An 18,334-nucleotide genomic window follows, 5' to 3' on the forward strand; every position below is an offset into this window, starting at 1 on the left:
AGTGGAGCTTACAATCTATATTCCCTACCACATGTACACGCACACACAGACATTCTAGGGTTAATTTTGTTGGGCGCCAATTGACCTACCAGTATATTTTTGGATTGTGGGAGGAAACCGGAGTACCCGGAGGAAACCCACGCAAGTACGGTGAGAATATACAAACTCCGTACAGTTAGAGCCATGGTGGGAATCAAACCCGTGAAAAAAAAGAATAAAAATGGTACATAGAATAATACCATTTATTGAACACAACAGAAATATACACAAAACATAAGGTAAACAGTGGCCAATTACCCAGGTGTTGGAGAACGAAGAATTAACTGAGTTCTCAAATGCGTATGAAGGGAAGGTGAGTACCCGGGATCCACCTCCACACTCAGGCAAGTAGGTAACTGGTCCAGTGTTCAGTCCTCAGTCTAAAAACAATAGGCAACAGGAGCTCCGAATGCGTTTTCGATCACCCGCTGTGATCTTCTTCAAAGGGAGTAATCACTCTCAATTGTCCATATGGGGCAATTGTAGAGGCATGTAGGGCAGGCTTCCCCCCTGCATATTGTGTACTGGAACTAGATAAAAAAAATGGGGGCAGTGGTCTGTGCATATATTCTGTGAGATTGAGGGGTGTGGCACTGTTGTGAACATCTCTATGCTGCCATACCCCCAAGCAATATCTGCAGGGCAACAAGTTTTTTGAAGACTTTTCAAGCTATAAACATCTTACCTTCAAGATTACTTAATCTGCATAATGCAACAACAGAATTGCACCAAACACTATTCCGTTCCCTGGCTGTCTTAGAGTGAGCCCAGTGTCTCCAAGCTCCATCCTCTGCCAGCTACACTGCAGAGAAATGTGCTAAAGCCAGGGTACAAGTGGGAATCGGCAAACACCAACTAGGAGGTGTGGCAGCAGCTTGTCTAAACATAGGCAGCAGAATTAAGAGGCTCCAGGTGTCCATTGAAGGAGCCTGGTGGTGGCAGCACATTACCTGACCACTGCACAGTGGGTGGAGTCAGTAACAGGTGGTTACTGAAGTTAAGAGGGAATCCCCTATTAGCCCGGGTTTAGTGGGACCAAACAAAACCTGTGATCACATGGATCAGCAAAGTGTATCTGGTCACAGTTGCGAAATGTCTAATGGTTTATGTGGTTCCCATGCTTAAGTGTAGTTTTATTTCTGTTGTGCTTTATTAATGTTATTCACTCAATAAAATAAAAATTACTTATTTTAAAAGAATTGAGCTGAATTGTTTTAAGCATATTCTTAGAAATTCAGGACTACAGTAATACTAACCAGGCTGCATGGATGGTTGGAGGGCACCACAGCAGAACAAGTGCCTAGAGAAATGGCTGCATGCCCAGTTTGCAGGAGAGTCTTTCTCATCCTGGCTGTTGTGCTTTTTGCTGCATCAGTGCTCTGAAGACTTTTAGGGCTAATTGGTTCTGGATATATTTTGGTTTTTTATTTATTAACATTTATTTAGGCTTATATTGTGCCAGCATGCATCATTATGCTTTGAATTGGGAACAGTAAACAAGACGGCATTAACTGGACAACAATAGACCGATAGGTGTTTCCCGCTTGCAGGCTTACATAAGGGGATAGGAATTTGATATACAGTAGGAGGTTAAATGATTGTGTGTGTGTGTGTGTGCGCGCTTGATGCAGGTGACCTCATTGGATTGCATTTTAAATATGGAGTGTTAATTCAACAATGGAATTGTTTCAACAGGCAGCCTACAAAAACCTTTGCCTCATCACCCCAGAGTAGGGATTAGCATCCTTTACATGGACCCACTATAAAACATACATCAAACTCTGAAGAATAGGAAATCTTGTACTTATGAAGGAGTTCATTTTCTGCTTGGTCAGTGATTACATAGCTGTATTAAAACCGTAGCAAACCGTATGAACGCAGCCTTTGGCAGCACATGGCCTCACTTAACCAATGGCATGAGGTTTTTCTAGAAAGAGAACAAGCAAGGCCTGGTCTGTGGCCTGCCATCAAACCCAGCATGTACACAAGCTTAGATGTGAGGTCCTTACTTTTTACACTCTGAAAAATGTGATGCTAATGAGCAATAATTGTCTATGCTTTTGTCTCACATTAAGTGCTGAAACGTTGCTACAGACACAGCCTAGTGCTGTTGTTTAATTGAAGTGTGGCGCTGTATTGGTCCTTTGCATCACATGGTCCAGAGTCCGAGTGCCATCCTCACTACGCTATATACAGTATATGTCTGCAGACAAGGGGCAAACTTGGCATGACTAGGACAACAGTGAGATATATATACTGTATATGTAGATTTGTATATGTAGATTTATCATGTGTTTTTTTTTTTTTTAAACCACTAGTTGTGTGCACTAGTTGTGTGATTGCTCATGCGTGGTTCAGTGTTGCTATCACATGATAGTCATATTCATAATCATTTTTTATTACCTTCTATTTTCATCTTGCAGTTGTTTTTAGAAGGAAAACCTCTTCATGTATAGTTAATTAGGGTACTTGTGAGTTATCTGGACGCCCGATTTTTTGATTGTATGCCTTAAGTTAAGGCATACAATCAGATGCGATGCGATGCGATATCGCATCGCATCGCATCGCATGCGATATCGGATGCGATGACCCGATTTTTCCATAGGAATCAATGTTAAAATGATTCCTATGGAAAAAGGGGTCCTTTTCATACCCCTACTATCCAAGTGGGCATGGAGTTGGATATAAACCTGTGGCGAGCGTAGCGAGCCACCGAGCCCGAAGCGTGGCGAGCGAAGCAAGCCCCGCGAGGGGACGGTATTCCGTGTCCCCTCGCGGGGCTCGCTACGCTCGCCACGCTTCGGGCTCGGTGGCTCGCTACGCTCGCCACAGGTTTATATCCAACTCCATGCCCACTTGGATAGTAGGGGTATGAAAAGGACCCCTTTTTCCCATTGAATTCCATGTTAAAATGGACTCAGTCCATTTTAACATTGATTCCTATGGAAAAATCGGGTCATCGCATCGCATCGCATCGCATCGCATCCGATGGTCGCATGCGATGCGATGCGATGTGCCCGATCCGACCCGATTTTCAAATCGGGCGTCCGGATAACTCACATGTACCTTAATTAGTAACATTTGTCTTTTTAGTAATTTCAATATATGTTTGGCTACAAAAACAGTGTGAAACTATGAACTGTATATATGAATGTAATTTACAGTACTTTCTTTTATTTCATTACAGAGCAAAGAAATTGCTTTTCAGCTTCACGAGGATCTAATGAAAGTCCTTAATGAGCTGTATACGGTAAGCACCACATCTGAAAGGATATTATCTTTCCTACTGCATAAAACATCTCTTGTTTCTAAGTGGGTAAAAATAACAGCTACAGAATTGTGCATCAGCCAAAGCTAGGCCATGTCCTACAGAACAAGGTCCTTTAGTGTCTGTGTATGCACAACTTCATACATACAGTTCTACAAATACTTACAAAGTAACTCCTGAAGTCAAGTGAAACCATAAACATAATTTTTCATATCTCTTTATCAGTCTATGGGCAACCAACCAATCGGCTCCTGCCTGACATTTTTCAAACAGAGTCTGTGACATGGCAGGTAGGAGCTGATTGGCTGGCTATTTATCAATCTCCATTTTATCTCTTTTTGAAGCTTAGTGCACCTGGCCCTATTTCCTGTTGTTTTACAGTTTTGATTGCGATCTTAACCCTTTGAGTGCCAACATTGATGTGAAAGATCCTCAAAATATCTGCTATGTGCTCCAAAAAATAACTTCTAGCTCCTTGACCTGCATTTATATATCTTTACGTCCAAAGAAGTACTTTACTGCTTAACAATGCTTACCTCTGAATAAGTCCATCGCTGTATGCAGTATACATGTGCTATGCATCTGTTCTGATCCGTTGCTATTGAGGTATGTCGTGTGGTGGTATTATAGAGATAGGAGCATCCTGGTGTTTCTGACAGTAGGCCTTATTTTGACGTATTTGGTATTGCACAGTCGTAAGGGAGCTGCTCTGCAATACCGTACAATGAATATGCTAATGCTGCAGAAGGCATCTGTAAGAAATAAGACGCCTACATCCAACATTTGGTATTTGAGTGCTGCATCCAAAGACACAGCATTGGATTACTCTCACTGACTGTCTGTCAGAAATTCATTTTGATTCTTAAGGTCCATACACACTAGGCGACTATGGCCAGGGTGTATGGACAGCGATAATCACATATACACTGAGCGGCTTTCCCCCTGCCCGCCACTGACATTGGGGGGGGGGGGGGGGGGGGGGGGGGGGGGGCGGACGGCTTGGCATAGTGCTGCGCTATGCAAAGCCGCTCATCTGCTGGTATTACCAGCAGATGAACATCTTTTCCAGCGATGATGCGGGAGTGCGCAGTCACTGCTCATCGCCGGGGCATATACACTGGGCAGCTTCTAGCTGAAAGCCGCTCAAACATGATGTTTTGAGCGACTTTCAGCTCAGTCGCCCAGTGTGTATGAGCCTTTAGTCTTTGTAAGAAGATGTTGACCCTGGATTCAGCACGCCTACAAAACGGGGATGACATGCTACGTTTTGTAGAACAGTCCCGTCACTGTCCCTGTCAGTTATGTGTCTAAGGGGGTATTGCGAGCAATCATGAAGGATCCATTCTGCACATGTATAGTTCCCCAAACTTCTGAGTTGTATGTAAACTATTAGGTTTGTATACAAGTCTGAACCAGACCCAGTGTCCAAACATGCTTCTACAGCTTACAGGCCAGGAACGAACAAAGTGACACAGCCAAGGGTTCAGAGATGAGGTATGTATGGACTCACACCTCTTTCCAGTAACATTCATACACTGCATATAGCATAATATTCAAGAATTAGGCCAAACAGTAAAGAACTGTCTAACATACCCAGGGTAAAATGGATGCAAGCACATAAAACAAATGTGTGCTTTTAGATGCACTTTCATTCATTAGTCTCTGAACAATCTATTATTGTAGTAGCACATGCAAATGATGCGGGAGCGCGCATCATCGCTAGTCAGGGATCGTTGACCCATACTCACTAAGCGATTTTCAGCTGAAAATCGTCTGTATGGGCCTTTTGCCCTATTTTTAATATGCCATTCTAGCACAAAGAGCACAAAAAAGTTGAGGGCTCTCTAGTAATATTTTGATCTGCCAAAAAACATGTGATGCCCCTTTCAGACCGCACTTTAAAAACGGTATATTGCCGTTTTTTTACCGTTTTAAAACGGTAATGTGTGCGGTCTGAAAGGTGCAGGACCACTTAACCGGTTAGAAAAAAACGTTTTTTCTAACCGGTTAAAATGCAGGGTCCTACCCGTTTCAAAACCGGTATTTTAGGCTCAAAATCGGTTCTGAAACGGTATTTAGGACCCAGCCAATGAGCTGGGTCCTAAATTCAGCACAGTGAATACTTAATGAGCGCTCATTAAGTATTCACAGCACGGCGCCCCCCCCCCCCCCGTGTCGACTTAACCCCGTGCCGGTATCTCCGTTGTGGTTCCCGGCACTGCAGCTCAGTATGCTCGGAAAGCACTTATGAAAAAAGTGTCTTTCAGAAAATGGCTGCCCCCATACGAAAGACAGTTTTTTTAAACAGGGTTTCCTATGGGGCAGCCATTTTCTGGAAGACACTTTTTTCATAAGTGCTTTCCGAGCATACTGAGCTGCAGTGCCGGGATCCACAACGGAGGTACCGGCACGGGGTAAGTCGACACGGGGGGGGCGCCGACACGGGGGGGTCGACACGCGCGGGGGCGTCGACATGCGTGGGGGGCGTCGACACGCGCGAGTGGGGGGGAGCTGCACGGAGGGGAGGGCTGAAGGCTGCACTGGCTTTGACCCTGTATTTGGAAAGTTTCCAAAAACGGGTCTGCCAGTGTCAAAAAATCGGCACTTAAACGGTAATATACCGTTTAAGTGCTGCGGTGTGAAAGGGGTTTTATCTGGCAGACCCGTTTTTGGAAACGTTTCAAAATACAGGGTCAAAGCCAGAGATGCGGTCTGAAAGCAGCATTAGTTGGTCAGATACAGGGTATTCTTTTATTTCCTAAAACTTTGTCTAAGGGTTTGTAAAGTCATACATATATTTTAATATGTGCTATACTTTTGCCTTAAGTTCATGTAGGCCGTCAGTATACAGATTCATGCTAATATTTTTAATCCATGTATTTGTGTAGCTATTTCTGACAGTGCACCAGCTGGTGCCTTTGCATTTGTAAATCACATTCCTTGTAAATCCTTGTTCTGCCTGCAGAATGTTTGTCATATGAAGAGGAAAGAGGCATTTGGTAGCATTCCAACAGTCATTTCCCGGTCTTTTTTTTTTTTTTCTTATGAAAAGTGATCACAATTTTTATTCAATATTTATCACATACTTCTATTTGTGTATATGCAGTATTGGCTGATTCCATCTACCACATGGTCTGAGACTCCAAATATCATTAATTGTTCTCAGTACTGTGCACCAGAAAAACACTCTGCACTCCCATCAGTATAACGTTTATACAATGTATTGTCCTTTGCTTATATTGGGGTATTTTTTATTAAATTAATCTTAAAATCATTGATGGTATCGGTGGTTAACTAAATTTGCTCTGAATGGCATACTGTCCTAAGTGAAGCATTTTTCCATGTTTGTGATATGGAGAGTGGGTATTTCACACATTGGCAATCAAAGGTATAGTAAACTCACGCATAGAATCTAGTTTATGCATACTGAAATGGCATTCTTCATAAGATCCATGACAACATCCTAAAATGTCTGCAGTAGGAATACATTATCTGTGAAAAATCTGTCCTTTAGCCACAAATGTAATTTCTGTAAGACGTTTGGGTTCCAGCTTTTTATGGAAGTGTATTTATTTAGAAGACAGGTCACATGCTTTATGGAAAGTGCTTATTGGTTGCCATCTCAGTAATGGTACTTTTTTTTTCAATTTCTTTTAGAATAACTTTGCGGATTCATTTTGAAAACAGTTTTTGTGAAAACATTTTATAATCACAAAATACTTTTTTTTCGGATACTGGCCGTGACGGTTATATGGGACCTCCACTCTGTTTTACTCCTCTACTTTGTTGAGTGAAGGCTGTTTAATTTATGTACAGTAGCAAAAATGTATCCTTGCAACTCTGCTTAGGGTGGGGGTGCTCATCTTTCCGGGGTACCTCCATAACCACTGTTCTCTCTTGTGTAAAGTAGGGGTGTTCAAGTAGTAGTGCATATGGTGTGTGTGTGTGTGTGTGTGTGTATGTGTATGTATGTATGTGTGTATATATATATATATATATATATATATATATATATATATATATATATATATATATATATATATATATATATATATATATATAAAAATATATATATATATATATAAATATATATATATATATATATATATATATATATGTCATTTGAGGGAAACACACACTTTTCAAATGCAAAGTTGAGTGCCAGGTCAAAATATTTGAATACAGCCTTATACCACCAGCATTAGTTGCAAATGATAGGACCAGCACATCCAGTATTAGATGAAAATTTCAGCACATTTATTCAAATAATGTGAAACAGGTCAATACTTACCCACGGGCAGCAGCGGATCAACATGGGATGTCACATGGATCAAAAAGCAGCACATTTGTAAGCCGTGGAGCAATCTGGTGCCCTGACGGGCCGTTTCAGCGCTTCTGCGCCTTTCTCAAAGGGAGTCACACAGAATGAGCCCCAAATGACCTTATTTAAGGAGGTGGAGTGTGCCATACTTACCCAAGCCCAGGGGTAATCAGGACGCCGTCCGCACTCTGTCGCCGCCATTCCACCGTCTCCCCCCGTCTAGCGCCACAGCTACCGCATCCGGAATCAAAAAACCGGAAGCGGAACTGAGTACACCAGCCGTGGAGTGCGGGGGAACGGTCAGGCTGCCGCACAGTCCGGATGTTGTCACTGTTACACATCCGTAGTCATGGGAACCCGGCAACACACATTTCCAATGTAAATGAAATGCAAACCAAATCATATATACAGAAACATAATATAACGGATCCACAATGCTCAGTGCGTGTAGCCATATATAGGGAACCCAGTGCAGGTAACAATATCCCTCTTATAGTTAGTCATATTTACCGGGACCTGTATATACTGGATAAAAAGGCTAACACACACTGCGCATGTGTGATCAGAAAAAATAAACCTTACACCAAAACATATAAATTAAAGGAAACCTATGAAAGCACACAACTATATATCAAGAAGATACAATCAAAGCAGCAGAGTATATATATATTATGAAATAGGCTAATTAGGTCAAAAAAGACCCAGTAGGCTCCATCAGTATCACAACACACGTATCTAGATGAAGATAGACATATTTAATTCCTCGTTGAGGCCTTTAGGAGCAAGGAATTGTAAATCGTAAATCCATTGGCTCTCACGTTGGAGTAGCCTTTTTTGTCGATCACCCCCTCTCCTCATCGGGGGAATATGATCGATGGGCATAAATTTATAAATTTATGCCCATCGATCATATTCCCCCGATGAGGAGAGGGGGTGATCGACAAAAAAGGCTACTCCAACGTGAGAGCCAATGGATTTACGATTTACAATCCCTTGCTCCTAAAGGCCTCAACGAGGAATTAAATATGTCTATCTTCATCTAGATACGTGTGTTGTGATACTGATGGAGCCTACTGGGTCTTTTTTGACCTAATTAGCCTATTTCATAATATATATATACTCTGCTGCTTTGATTGTATCTTCTTGATATATAGTTGTGTGCTTTCATAGTTTTCCTTTAATTTATATGTTTTGGTGTAAAGTTTATTTTTTCTGATCACACATGCGCAGTGTGTGTTAGCCTTTTTATCCAGTATATACAGGTCCCGGTAAATATGACTTGCTATAAGAGGGATATTGTTACCTGCACTGGGTTCCCTATATATGGCTACACGCACTGAGCATTGTGGATCCGTTATATTATGTTTCTGTATATATGATTTGGTTTGCATTTCATTTACATTGGAAATGTGTGTTGCCGGGTTCCCATGACTACGGATGTGTAACAGTGACAACATCCGGACTGTGCGGCAGCCTGACCGTTCCCCCGCACTCCACGGCTGGTGTACTCAGTTCCGCTTCCGGTTTTTTGATTCCGGATGCGGTAGCTGTGGCGCTAGACGGGGGGAGACGGTGGAATGGCGGCGACAGAGTGCGGACGGCGTCCTGATCACCCCTGGTCTTGGGTAAGTATGGCACACTCCACCTCCTTAAATAAGGTCATTTGGGGCTCATTCTGTGTGACTCCCTTTGAGAAAGGCGCAGAAGCGCTGAAACGGCCCGTCAGGGCACCAGATTGCTCCACGGCTTACAAATGTGCTGCTTTTTGATCCATGTGACATCCCATGTTGATCCGCTGCTGCCCGTGGATAAGTATTGACCTGTTTCACATTATTTGAATAAATGTGCTGAAATTTTCATCTAATACTGGATGTGCTGGTCCTATCATTTGCATTTGCAACTAATGCTGGTGGTATAAGGCTGTGTGTGTGTATGTATATATATATATATATATATATATATATATATATATATATATATATATATATATATATATATATATATATATATATATATATATATATATAATTTATTATGTATGTATGCAAAATAAGAGAGAAAGGGACGCTTCATGTTGGAGATAAAACTTTTAATTATTTGGGGAATGTAAATTCACTCCGACGAACAATAAAAGCGTTTGCTCGTACCAAAATTTTCCACAGTGTGGTCTGGTTACCACATGATTTTACATAACATAACAGGGCAAACTGCTCCTCTGCCAGATCCTTAGTTGTCAGGATGCCGAAGGCCGGTTAGCGCTGGCTTTCTCTGCCGTGTCTGGATACCGCAGATGGGGAGAAGCTCCGGGACCGAAGGTGCGAGTGTCACAAGCCTCATCCGAACATATTTCGTCAGAATAAGAGTATGTAAGCCCAGTAGTAAGATTTGAGGTTAGGAAAGTCTCTGACGCCTTTGGTGATGGGTTTCTATGGAAAAATTGGAGGTGTCAACCATAGCAAGCAATCCGATTCTAGCTAAAATCTCTGTTTCATTCTAGAAAGTGATTTCATTTTAATAGTTGCTATGGGCACACACCTCCACTATTCCAAAAACTCATTTTCCGAAAATGTAATAATCGAACTCTGCTGTGCATTTAATATGCCGGTTTGTCTACCTATTTCCATAAATGGATGGACGTTCCAGATTAAGAACTACCCTGGAAAGTCACACTTCTGCATGGTTGTGAGCCCAGTGGTAGTTGTGCATGTAGATGACACCATGGCATAGTAGTTGCTCTCCTCACCCACACATTTAAGGACATTGATCAGGGTAAGAAAGTAGAGGTCAGTTTTATTTACTTTGCCATTTAGTGCAAGTTTCCTAAAATCAGGCTTTATATTTGTGTATTTTTATACTTCATGGTGCTGACCTTATCTCATGCCTACTTTGCATGTACAGTAAAAATATATTTGGGCTAGATTTACTAGGTGGCAATAGTGGCTGTAATATTGTTATACATTTAAGTTCAGGGCTGCTTAGTTAAACAAGCCCTTTCTCTTACTTAACATCATAACCCTGTGGGTTTGTGTCTTCTAGTGCAGAAAATGCATGTCAAGGATAGTGAACCATTATGAATCATACTAACCACTCGCTGTGCGCACAGTGAATATCCTGGAGAGGTTGCATTGTTATATATAGTAATATAGAAAACTTAGAATACGGGCAGTCACTGCCATGGTATTCTACAAGAATTCCTGGACTTATTAACCTCTTTCTATCATCCTTCTGTCAGTATTGTGTTCTCATAAGACATTCATTTTAAACATTGGTCTATAAATAATGTATTTTGTATTTTGGTTGTGCTTCTTCTAATTGATAGTTTGATGTCACCTTGTTTTAGGGAATGTACTTATTTGACCATAAACAAAGCGTGTTTATTGGCTGCTCAAGAAAGCTTGTTTATTCTTAGTTACTAAAGCTGGCTACACACGATTTGGCCACTTTTAACCCGATTCTGACACATCAGGAAAAGAAATCGGAAAGTGGCAAAATCACATGTGTTTGACATCCTATCCGATTCGATGTGTGGTCGTGCGCATCAGGACGGAGTCTGAGATCAGACTATGTAAAAAAAGCACATAGAGTACAAAAGCGGATGTAAGGACTCACGGGGGTCTGTTGGGGTTCAGCGGAAATCAGATGCAACTTGAGGATCAGACAAGTCACCGTAGTGTATGGTTTTTTTTTTTTTTTAGTAAAATTTGGTAGCTAATTGCAGTTACTGACTTCATCTTACCTCTGATCCAGTCCTCCACATAAGTAATATCACTCTCACTTCTCCCTAAATATTTGAGTGTATTCAGTAGTATAAGGCATAAGGAACCTACATTGCTCCTGTTAACGCTAAACTATAATGGTTCTTTAGGATAATTCCCTGTAGATTTGTGCAGTGTAGTGTTGGCAGCATTATTATTGCAGGAGAACACCACTAGAACTATTTCATATGTTCCCTGCAGGTGATGGTGACTATAGGGATCGCACATTGCCATCACTGGGGGTCATACGCATGGGGGGTTATTCTAGTTCACTCGCAAAGGCACAATCACTCTCTAACGGACAAAACCATATGCACTGCTGGTGGGGCTGATGTAACATGTGCAGAGAGAGTTAGATTTGGGTGTTTTATTGTTTCTGTGCAGGGTAAATACTGGTTGCTTTGTTTTTACACCGCAACATAGATATCAGTTTAAAGTACAAACCCCACCCAAATGTAATTCTCTCTGCACATGTTACATCAGCCCCACCTGCAGTGCATATGGTTTTGTCCGTTAGAGAGTGATAGTGCCTTTGCAAGTGAACTAGAATAACCCCCATGGAGCGTTTCGTGCTCCATTTCTATGTGATCTCATCAGATTGCTTAGAAATTGGGCTGAAATCGCCCCATGTTTATGCCCCTTAAGTCTGAACAAATCCAATGTCCACAATTTTCTTTTATGGTAGAAATGAAAATCTTTTTTTGTATTCTGTTTTCTTAATGAGTAGTTATTTTTATTTTGTATGCCCTTATTATTCTTTGTTTCTTTAATGTCTCACAAGTAATAGATCTGCGCTTCAATTGTATTCTGCTGCTACAAGCCCAGTCTGTTTGGTTATTTGGTAATGAACAATGCTTAAATGAATGATTTGCACTGGAACTTTTTGTTTACTTATGAGTGGAAAAGTTTGGTTACCCCAGTTCGTGTGCCTTTTACTTTTCTGTCTTTGCATGTTTTTCATGTTTACTTTGGTTTATGGGAAGGTTGCACTTTGTGAGCACAAAAGACTTGTAGCAGTTACACATGTATGTGTCTGTAGCTTATACACAGCTGTGAGATTTATTGTGTAGAACCAACAGCTGGGAAAAAAAGGTGACTTTCCAATTTTCAGTATCTTCAGCACTGTCAATTCCCATCAATCAAGATGTCTCCATGCAGGGCAGATGGGCCTGGTTTTCCTCACAGTTGAAAAAATAGGCACCATGAATACAAGTTTTGTAATAATCCTTACTACTACTATAGTGTCCTTGTCCCCACAGTATCACTTAATGCAGAATAGTAAAGGTGCCCACAGACGCATCAATTATCGAATGCTTTTTGTACTTTTTAAGCACAAATTGCATCTTATGTACAATTATTGGATGGTGTTTATGGGCTTGTGCGATGCGATGCGATGCGCGTTCCCGGGAGCCCGATATTGTATGTCTAAAAAAGTATGTGCTGCACGTACTTTTTAGACTACATCTGAAATGTAATATTACAAACATGGGTTCATCACATCACATCGCATGCATCCAAGTGCACATTGCATCGCAAGCTGGAAGAAAAATTGTATAGAACCATTGTACAGACAAAAACGCATAGCACAGTACAATTGTAGCGTCTGTGGGCACCTTAAGAAACAGGATTGTCCTGTAAGACTTCTATTGCAAACAGTTATTCAAATATTTTTGTACAATGATGCCCCCCTCCCATATGTGTCTCCCAAAGAACTTGTGTAGTCCCTCTATTGTAACTTATTTATATTACTGTACCATGATCTAGTCAGCAGTTGGGTATTTGTGGAATTCTCGTTACCTCTTTATTCAATCAGGAATTGTTTCTACGTCTGCACACTCGCACAGTATTGACACTTAAATCCTCAGTTTTATATAAATCATGTAACCTGGCACTAAATGTATCATTATGGATTGATTATTAAGTGTAGGTGGGCATAGTTGACTTCTTAAAGAATCTCATCAGAAGCTCCACTTGATGGTTGAATGAGGGCTTTTTCTTTGGAATGGAGGCAGGAACATATACAGTGTTGTGTGTTTTCCTTGTACAATGTAAGGTTGCGTCCTGAAATGGGCAGAACTGGAAATATTTTGTTACCTGCATTTCTATAGAATAAATTATTGAGATATACCTGCCGTTCAACTACATTAGAATATTCAGATTGTGACCCTATCATTTCAAGCAAGTGAACAGTAAATAAATGGTTTTGCTTTGAAATCTTTTTTACTACAGGTCATGAAAACATATCACATGTATCATGCAGAGAGTATCAATGCGGAATTTAAGCTAAAAGAAGCAGAAAAACAAGAGGAGAAACAAATTGGACGGTCTGACCCAGTCTTCCATTTACGACTGGAGGATAAGCATCAAAGACGGAGCTCGGTCAAAAAGATAGAGAAAATGAAGGAGAAGGTAAGATTCTTCTTTATCACTTATTACTTAGCATGGCCAAACATTCTGAGCGTTATGCAATGCCACTGGCGAGGGGGTTTGTACTGCAAGGATGGCTTTTCCTCGCTAAAAATTAGCCATTCTTGCCGTGAAAGCCCCTTGCCGTATTTAATGTTGGGGCGGAATCCTCACCGTGAGAGGCCGGCGATGATCCCCTTGCACAGCGAGGTTTGCTCCAAATGCAGCGAGTATGCCGCATTTTGTGGCGAGCCTCCCAATTTTAATAGCCACACTCGCTGCTTCCACCTCGTCTCAAGGAAAAGGCGAGGACTCATTGAATACCCTTAAAACCAAAAAAATACTGACAAATCCTTGGCGCAGAATTCTCTTATGTTCTTGTCGGTTGTGCTCAAAAACAAAGAAGAGAAAACAAGCACGTAAAATGTATATTATAAAGGAGCAATTCACAGATGGTATGACTCATACCCTTTTGGACAGTTTACTTTTCAGGGTAGACTTGTCTGGGGAGCGGTAATGTCACCACCAGTTCTGAATACCTCCAAATCCCGATGTTTACGTGTAAATAAAGCATAAGCTGGTATAGTGAAGTACCGCTTTTTATTACAGAAAATATTCACATTAAAAACAAGGTATGCCACAGCTGACTCTCACCGAGTGATGTTGTCTACGATAGAGAAGTAGACAATACAAGCAGATGTCAAAGCAACAACTTTGACATCTGCTTGTATTGTCTACTTTTCTGTCGTAGACAACATCAGAGTCAGCTGTGGCATACCTTGATTTGGTACTTATGTAGTATCTGGGCTGCCGATTTCTAAATCGGGTCAAATCGGGAGATCGCATCGCATCGCATGCGACCATGCGATTCGATGCGATGCGATGCGATGCGATGACCCGATTTTTCCATAGGAATCAATGTTAAAATGGACTGAGTCCATTTTAACATGGAATTCAATGGGAAAAATGGGTCCTTTTCATACCCCTACTATCCAAGTGGGCATGGAGTTGGATATAAACCTGTGGCGAGCGTAGCGAGCCACCGAGCCCGAAGCGTGGCGAGCGAAGCGAGCCCCGCGAGGGGACGAATACCGTCCCCTCGCGGGGCTCGCTTCGCTCGCCACGCTTCGGGCTCGGTGGCTCGCTACGCTCGCCACAGGTTTATATCCAACTCCATGCCCACTTGGATAGTAGGGGTATGAAAAGGACCCATTTTTCCATAGGAATCATTTTAACATTGATTCCTATGGAAAAATCGGGTCATCGCATCCGATATCGGATGCGATGCGATGCGATGCGATGCGATATCGCATCGCATCGCATCTGATTGTATGCCTTAACTTAAGGCATACAATCAAAAAATCGGCAGCCCAGATACTACATAAGTACCCTTGATTTAAATGTAAATATTTTCTGTAATAAAAAGAACATAAGAGAATTCACTGTCTGCACCAAGGATTTGTCAGTATTTTTGGGGTTTTATGTGTTGATCTGTGTATGATTGATGATTCATACAACTGATTAAGAGTCAATAGGCTTCGACAAGCGCAGAGATCTATCCATTAACTCTTTTTTCATTGAATACCTGCGGCCAGCTGTCGGCACTTCTATGTGCCGATAACTCGCCGGCATGGCATGGAATACCCCCCTATGCAGGGTTACTGCGTTTTCGTGTTGGTTTATCTGCCTTTAATGGGGCAAAACTACTTTCTGGCTACTAATAAAAAAAGGTACGAGCTGGCTACTAAATTTGTCTGACTAGTTTCTTAATTTTGCATAATGTTGCCATTTTATATACTGCAGATCTTCTAAATCATGTCATGTATTATGTGATATTATTTAATCTTTTGGTCATGTAGAAGTTCTGTTTTGTTTTTGTTTTTTCGTTTTTTTTAATAAACACTTTGTTTTATTTGTAGCGTCAAGCCAAATACTCTGAGAACAAACTGAAGTCTATAAAAGCAAGGAACGAATATTTATTAACACTGGAGGCAACAAATGCTTCAGTTTTCAAATATTACATCCATGACCTTTCAGATCTTCTTGATGTAAGTTTTTTTTTTCTTTTGTCATTTGACTCGATATTTGTTTAATCATATGAAATGTGATGAGGTAATGGGCCTGATTCAGAGGTGGACACAAAGGCACTCTCAGCAGCGTCGATTGGCGGTGGACCGTCTGCAGACTTATGCTTAGCAGTGATCACGGTCAGTGGTAAAATATGTAGGTCCCAGTGGCTCCTCACTTAAAAAGTTTGGGATCCTACTCCACTGTTTCTGGGTCCCATCACATATTATGCTTTTAAGCTACCCCGCCCCCCTACTTTCACTAAGATGCCACTTAAAGTGAAAGAATAAAGGTGTGAGAGACAAAGAGGGTGCCGGAGAAAGAGCGGGAGAGGAGTGGTCAGGGAAAGAGCTTCATGGAAAAAGTGGGGTGAGGAAAAAAAAGAGTATCAGATAGAGAAAGGGAAATGAGGAAGAGAAGAAGGGGTGCGAGCAGGAGTAAGAGAATGTCAGGGAGAGAAAAAGACTGGAGCAAACGAGTGCGTGTTAGGGAGAGAGGGGGTGTCAGGAGTAAGAGAGTGTGTCAGGGAGAGATCTAGACAGTACCAGGTTGAGGGGCAGGGGGTGAAATAGAGCAAGGGAGAGACTGTCAGAGAAAGGGGAAGCGTAGGGGGTGAGGTCATAGGGAGGAGAGAGGTGGTGAGGTGTCCGGGCAAGAGGCGACATGAAGTAAAGTTATGGGGTGAGTGGAGGTGGGGAGAGGAGGCAGGTCTCATTCACACCTCAGTGGCGGCTATCCTGCTCCCTGGGCAGTGCTCCTGCTCCTTTGCTGCTCCCCGCCAGGAGCTGCTCTGCTCCTAGCTCCCAGGTGGCAGTTCCCCTTCTCTGGACCGCCACGTGGCTGCTCCACAGGACTGTACTGGCTGCAGAAGAGTGCGTCCCCAAGTACCCACTCATATAAATCTGGTCAAAAATTTGGGGTAAAACACACACTATAGCGCGTTTTTTCGATCACTGCTTAGTACAAGACATACCCACTTTCAGCATCTGTACACATCGTAATACTTCATCCTTACATGTTGCACCAGGTGCAGTTACTCCCTCTGAGTATTGTCTCTTTTGTAAGGGGTAGAGTGCATGTGTGTTTAACCACTTTCACCCATATGCTTCAAAAGTGGTGTGGTGGTGTATTGAGAGGAACCATGTGGTAAACCGCTTCCCTATGGTCTGTGTTAAATAAAATCTCACACTGACACAGTTGTTTCCTTTTGTGTTTAGCACATAGTCAGAATAGGTGCAGAGATTTACCACTATGGAGACGGAGAGATAAACCACTGTTTCTTGAGACACACACACACACACTTGAAAGTGTCACGGTTACAGTGTCTAGGTCTACAGTCAAAAGATTGAAAACTATTGATCAAAAGGTGGACATTATTTTTTTGTGGTTTTTGGTGTCTGTTGACATTAACATTGTATAAGTGACCCAAGTCCCCTTGTCATGCTTCGGACACGGTGCCTCACTGAGCTTGACACGGTATTATAATCCAACTCTTTGTCCACACGAATGGTAAAGCATGAACAAGTCAGCTTTTCACAAAATGGAAACCTCTCTTTCTTGTCGACTGTTTTACCATGTCGGCCTTTTGACTGTCGACCAGTAGTTGGCGACCTATGTGCTATACTGTACATATGATGACTGGATACCAAGTTCCACAACCACATTCCATAACCTTACTAAAACCCCTAATATGAAGATTTCTATACATTTCTTACATTAGCCTTTTTTTTTGTTAAGTATCTTCAATATATTTGCTTCAATATTTAATACTTTTCAGTTATTTGTAAAAAGTATACCTGAAACATATATTTTTAAGATGTTCTTTTTGATGTGCTTTTCAAATAAGGAACATTGAAAATGAAATGGGGTCAATCCTATTAGGTGCGGATGATTCGCACTTGCGAATCATCACAGCACAGGGCGCACTTTGCGATAAGACTGAAGTCGCTTAAAAGCGCTTGCACCTCCATAGGGGTGCGAGCAATTTTAAGTGAATTCAGCCCTGCGAAGGGTGTGAGAGGATTCAATCGGTTCCATTTTCAGCTTTTAAACAGCATGCGAACGGCAACTCGCACCCTTCAGCACTGATAGGATGGACCCCTATGACTGTGATTTATAATTCATGGAGAGTTTTATGCACATATTTGGTCAGTGTGTTATGGAGAAATCTGCACCTCTTTGCAATAGATACAACAGTCCTGTCTTGTATGATCTGATTATTATATAACCAAGATCTCTGTATTATCTGATTATGTGTATATTTCTCACTCAGTGTGCAATTGGGATACAAAATGTTTTTTCCTAACCAGAATTACTCCTCCCTTTTGGCACCTGAGTGACATCACAATCTGAATGAGCAGCTTGCCAATAAATATCTTGTGTAGTTGAGAGAGGCATAGATGGGTCAGCATTAGGAGGGATTGGTGACTCCTGAGTGCCATTGGAGAAGCCAGGGGTATCTCCAAGTAAGCTGGCTCT

The 18,334-nt window shown here is 41.7% G+C and overlaps 1 protein-coding gene across 4 annotated transcripts in view; it reads left to right on the forward strand.

The window, feature by feature from the left end:
* Window positions 1-18,334, forward strand: part of SRGAP1 (SLIT-ROBO Rho GTPase activating protein 1) — a 148,418-nt gene that overhangs the window by 84,999 nt on the left and 45,085 nt on the right. For all 4 annotated transcript variants that reach the window (XM_083182435.1, XM_083182436.1, XM_083182437.1 and 1 more), the window contains exons 4-6: window positions 3,227-3,289; window positions 13,613-13,792; window positions 15,709-15,837. In XM_083182435.1, coding sequence (XP_083038561.1) covers window positions 3,227-3,289; window positions 13,613-13,792; window positions 15,709-15,837 — 372 coding nt within the window. The remainder of the gene's footprint in view (window positions 1-3,226; window positions 3,290-13,612; window positions 13,793-15,708; window positions 15,838-18,334) is intronic.

Source organism: Crinia signifera, chromosome 4, assembly GCF_055691185.1.
Source record: "Crinia signifera chromosome 4, ASM5569118v1, whole genome shotgun sequence".
Classification (NCBI taxonomy): domain Eukaryota; kingdom Metazoa; phylum Chordata; class Amphibia; order Anura; family Myobatrachidae; genus Crinia; species Crinia signifera.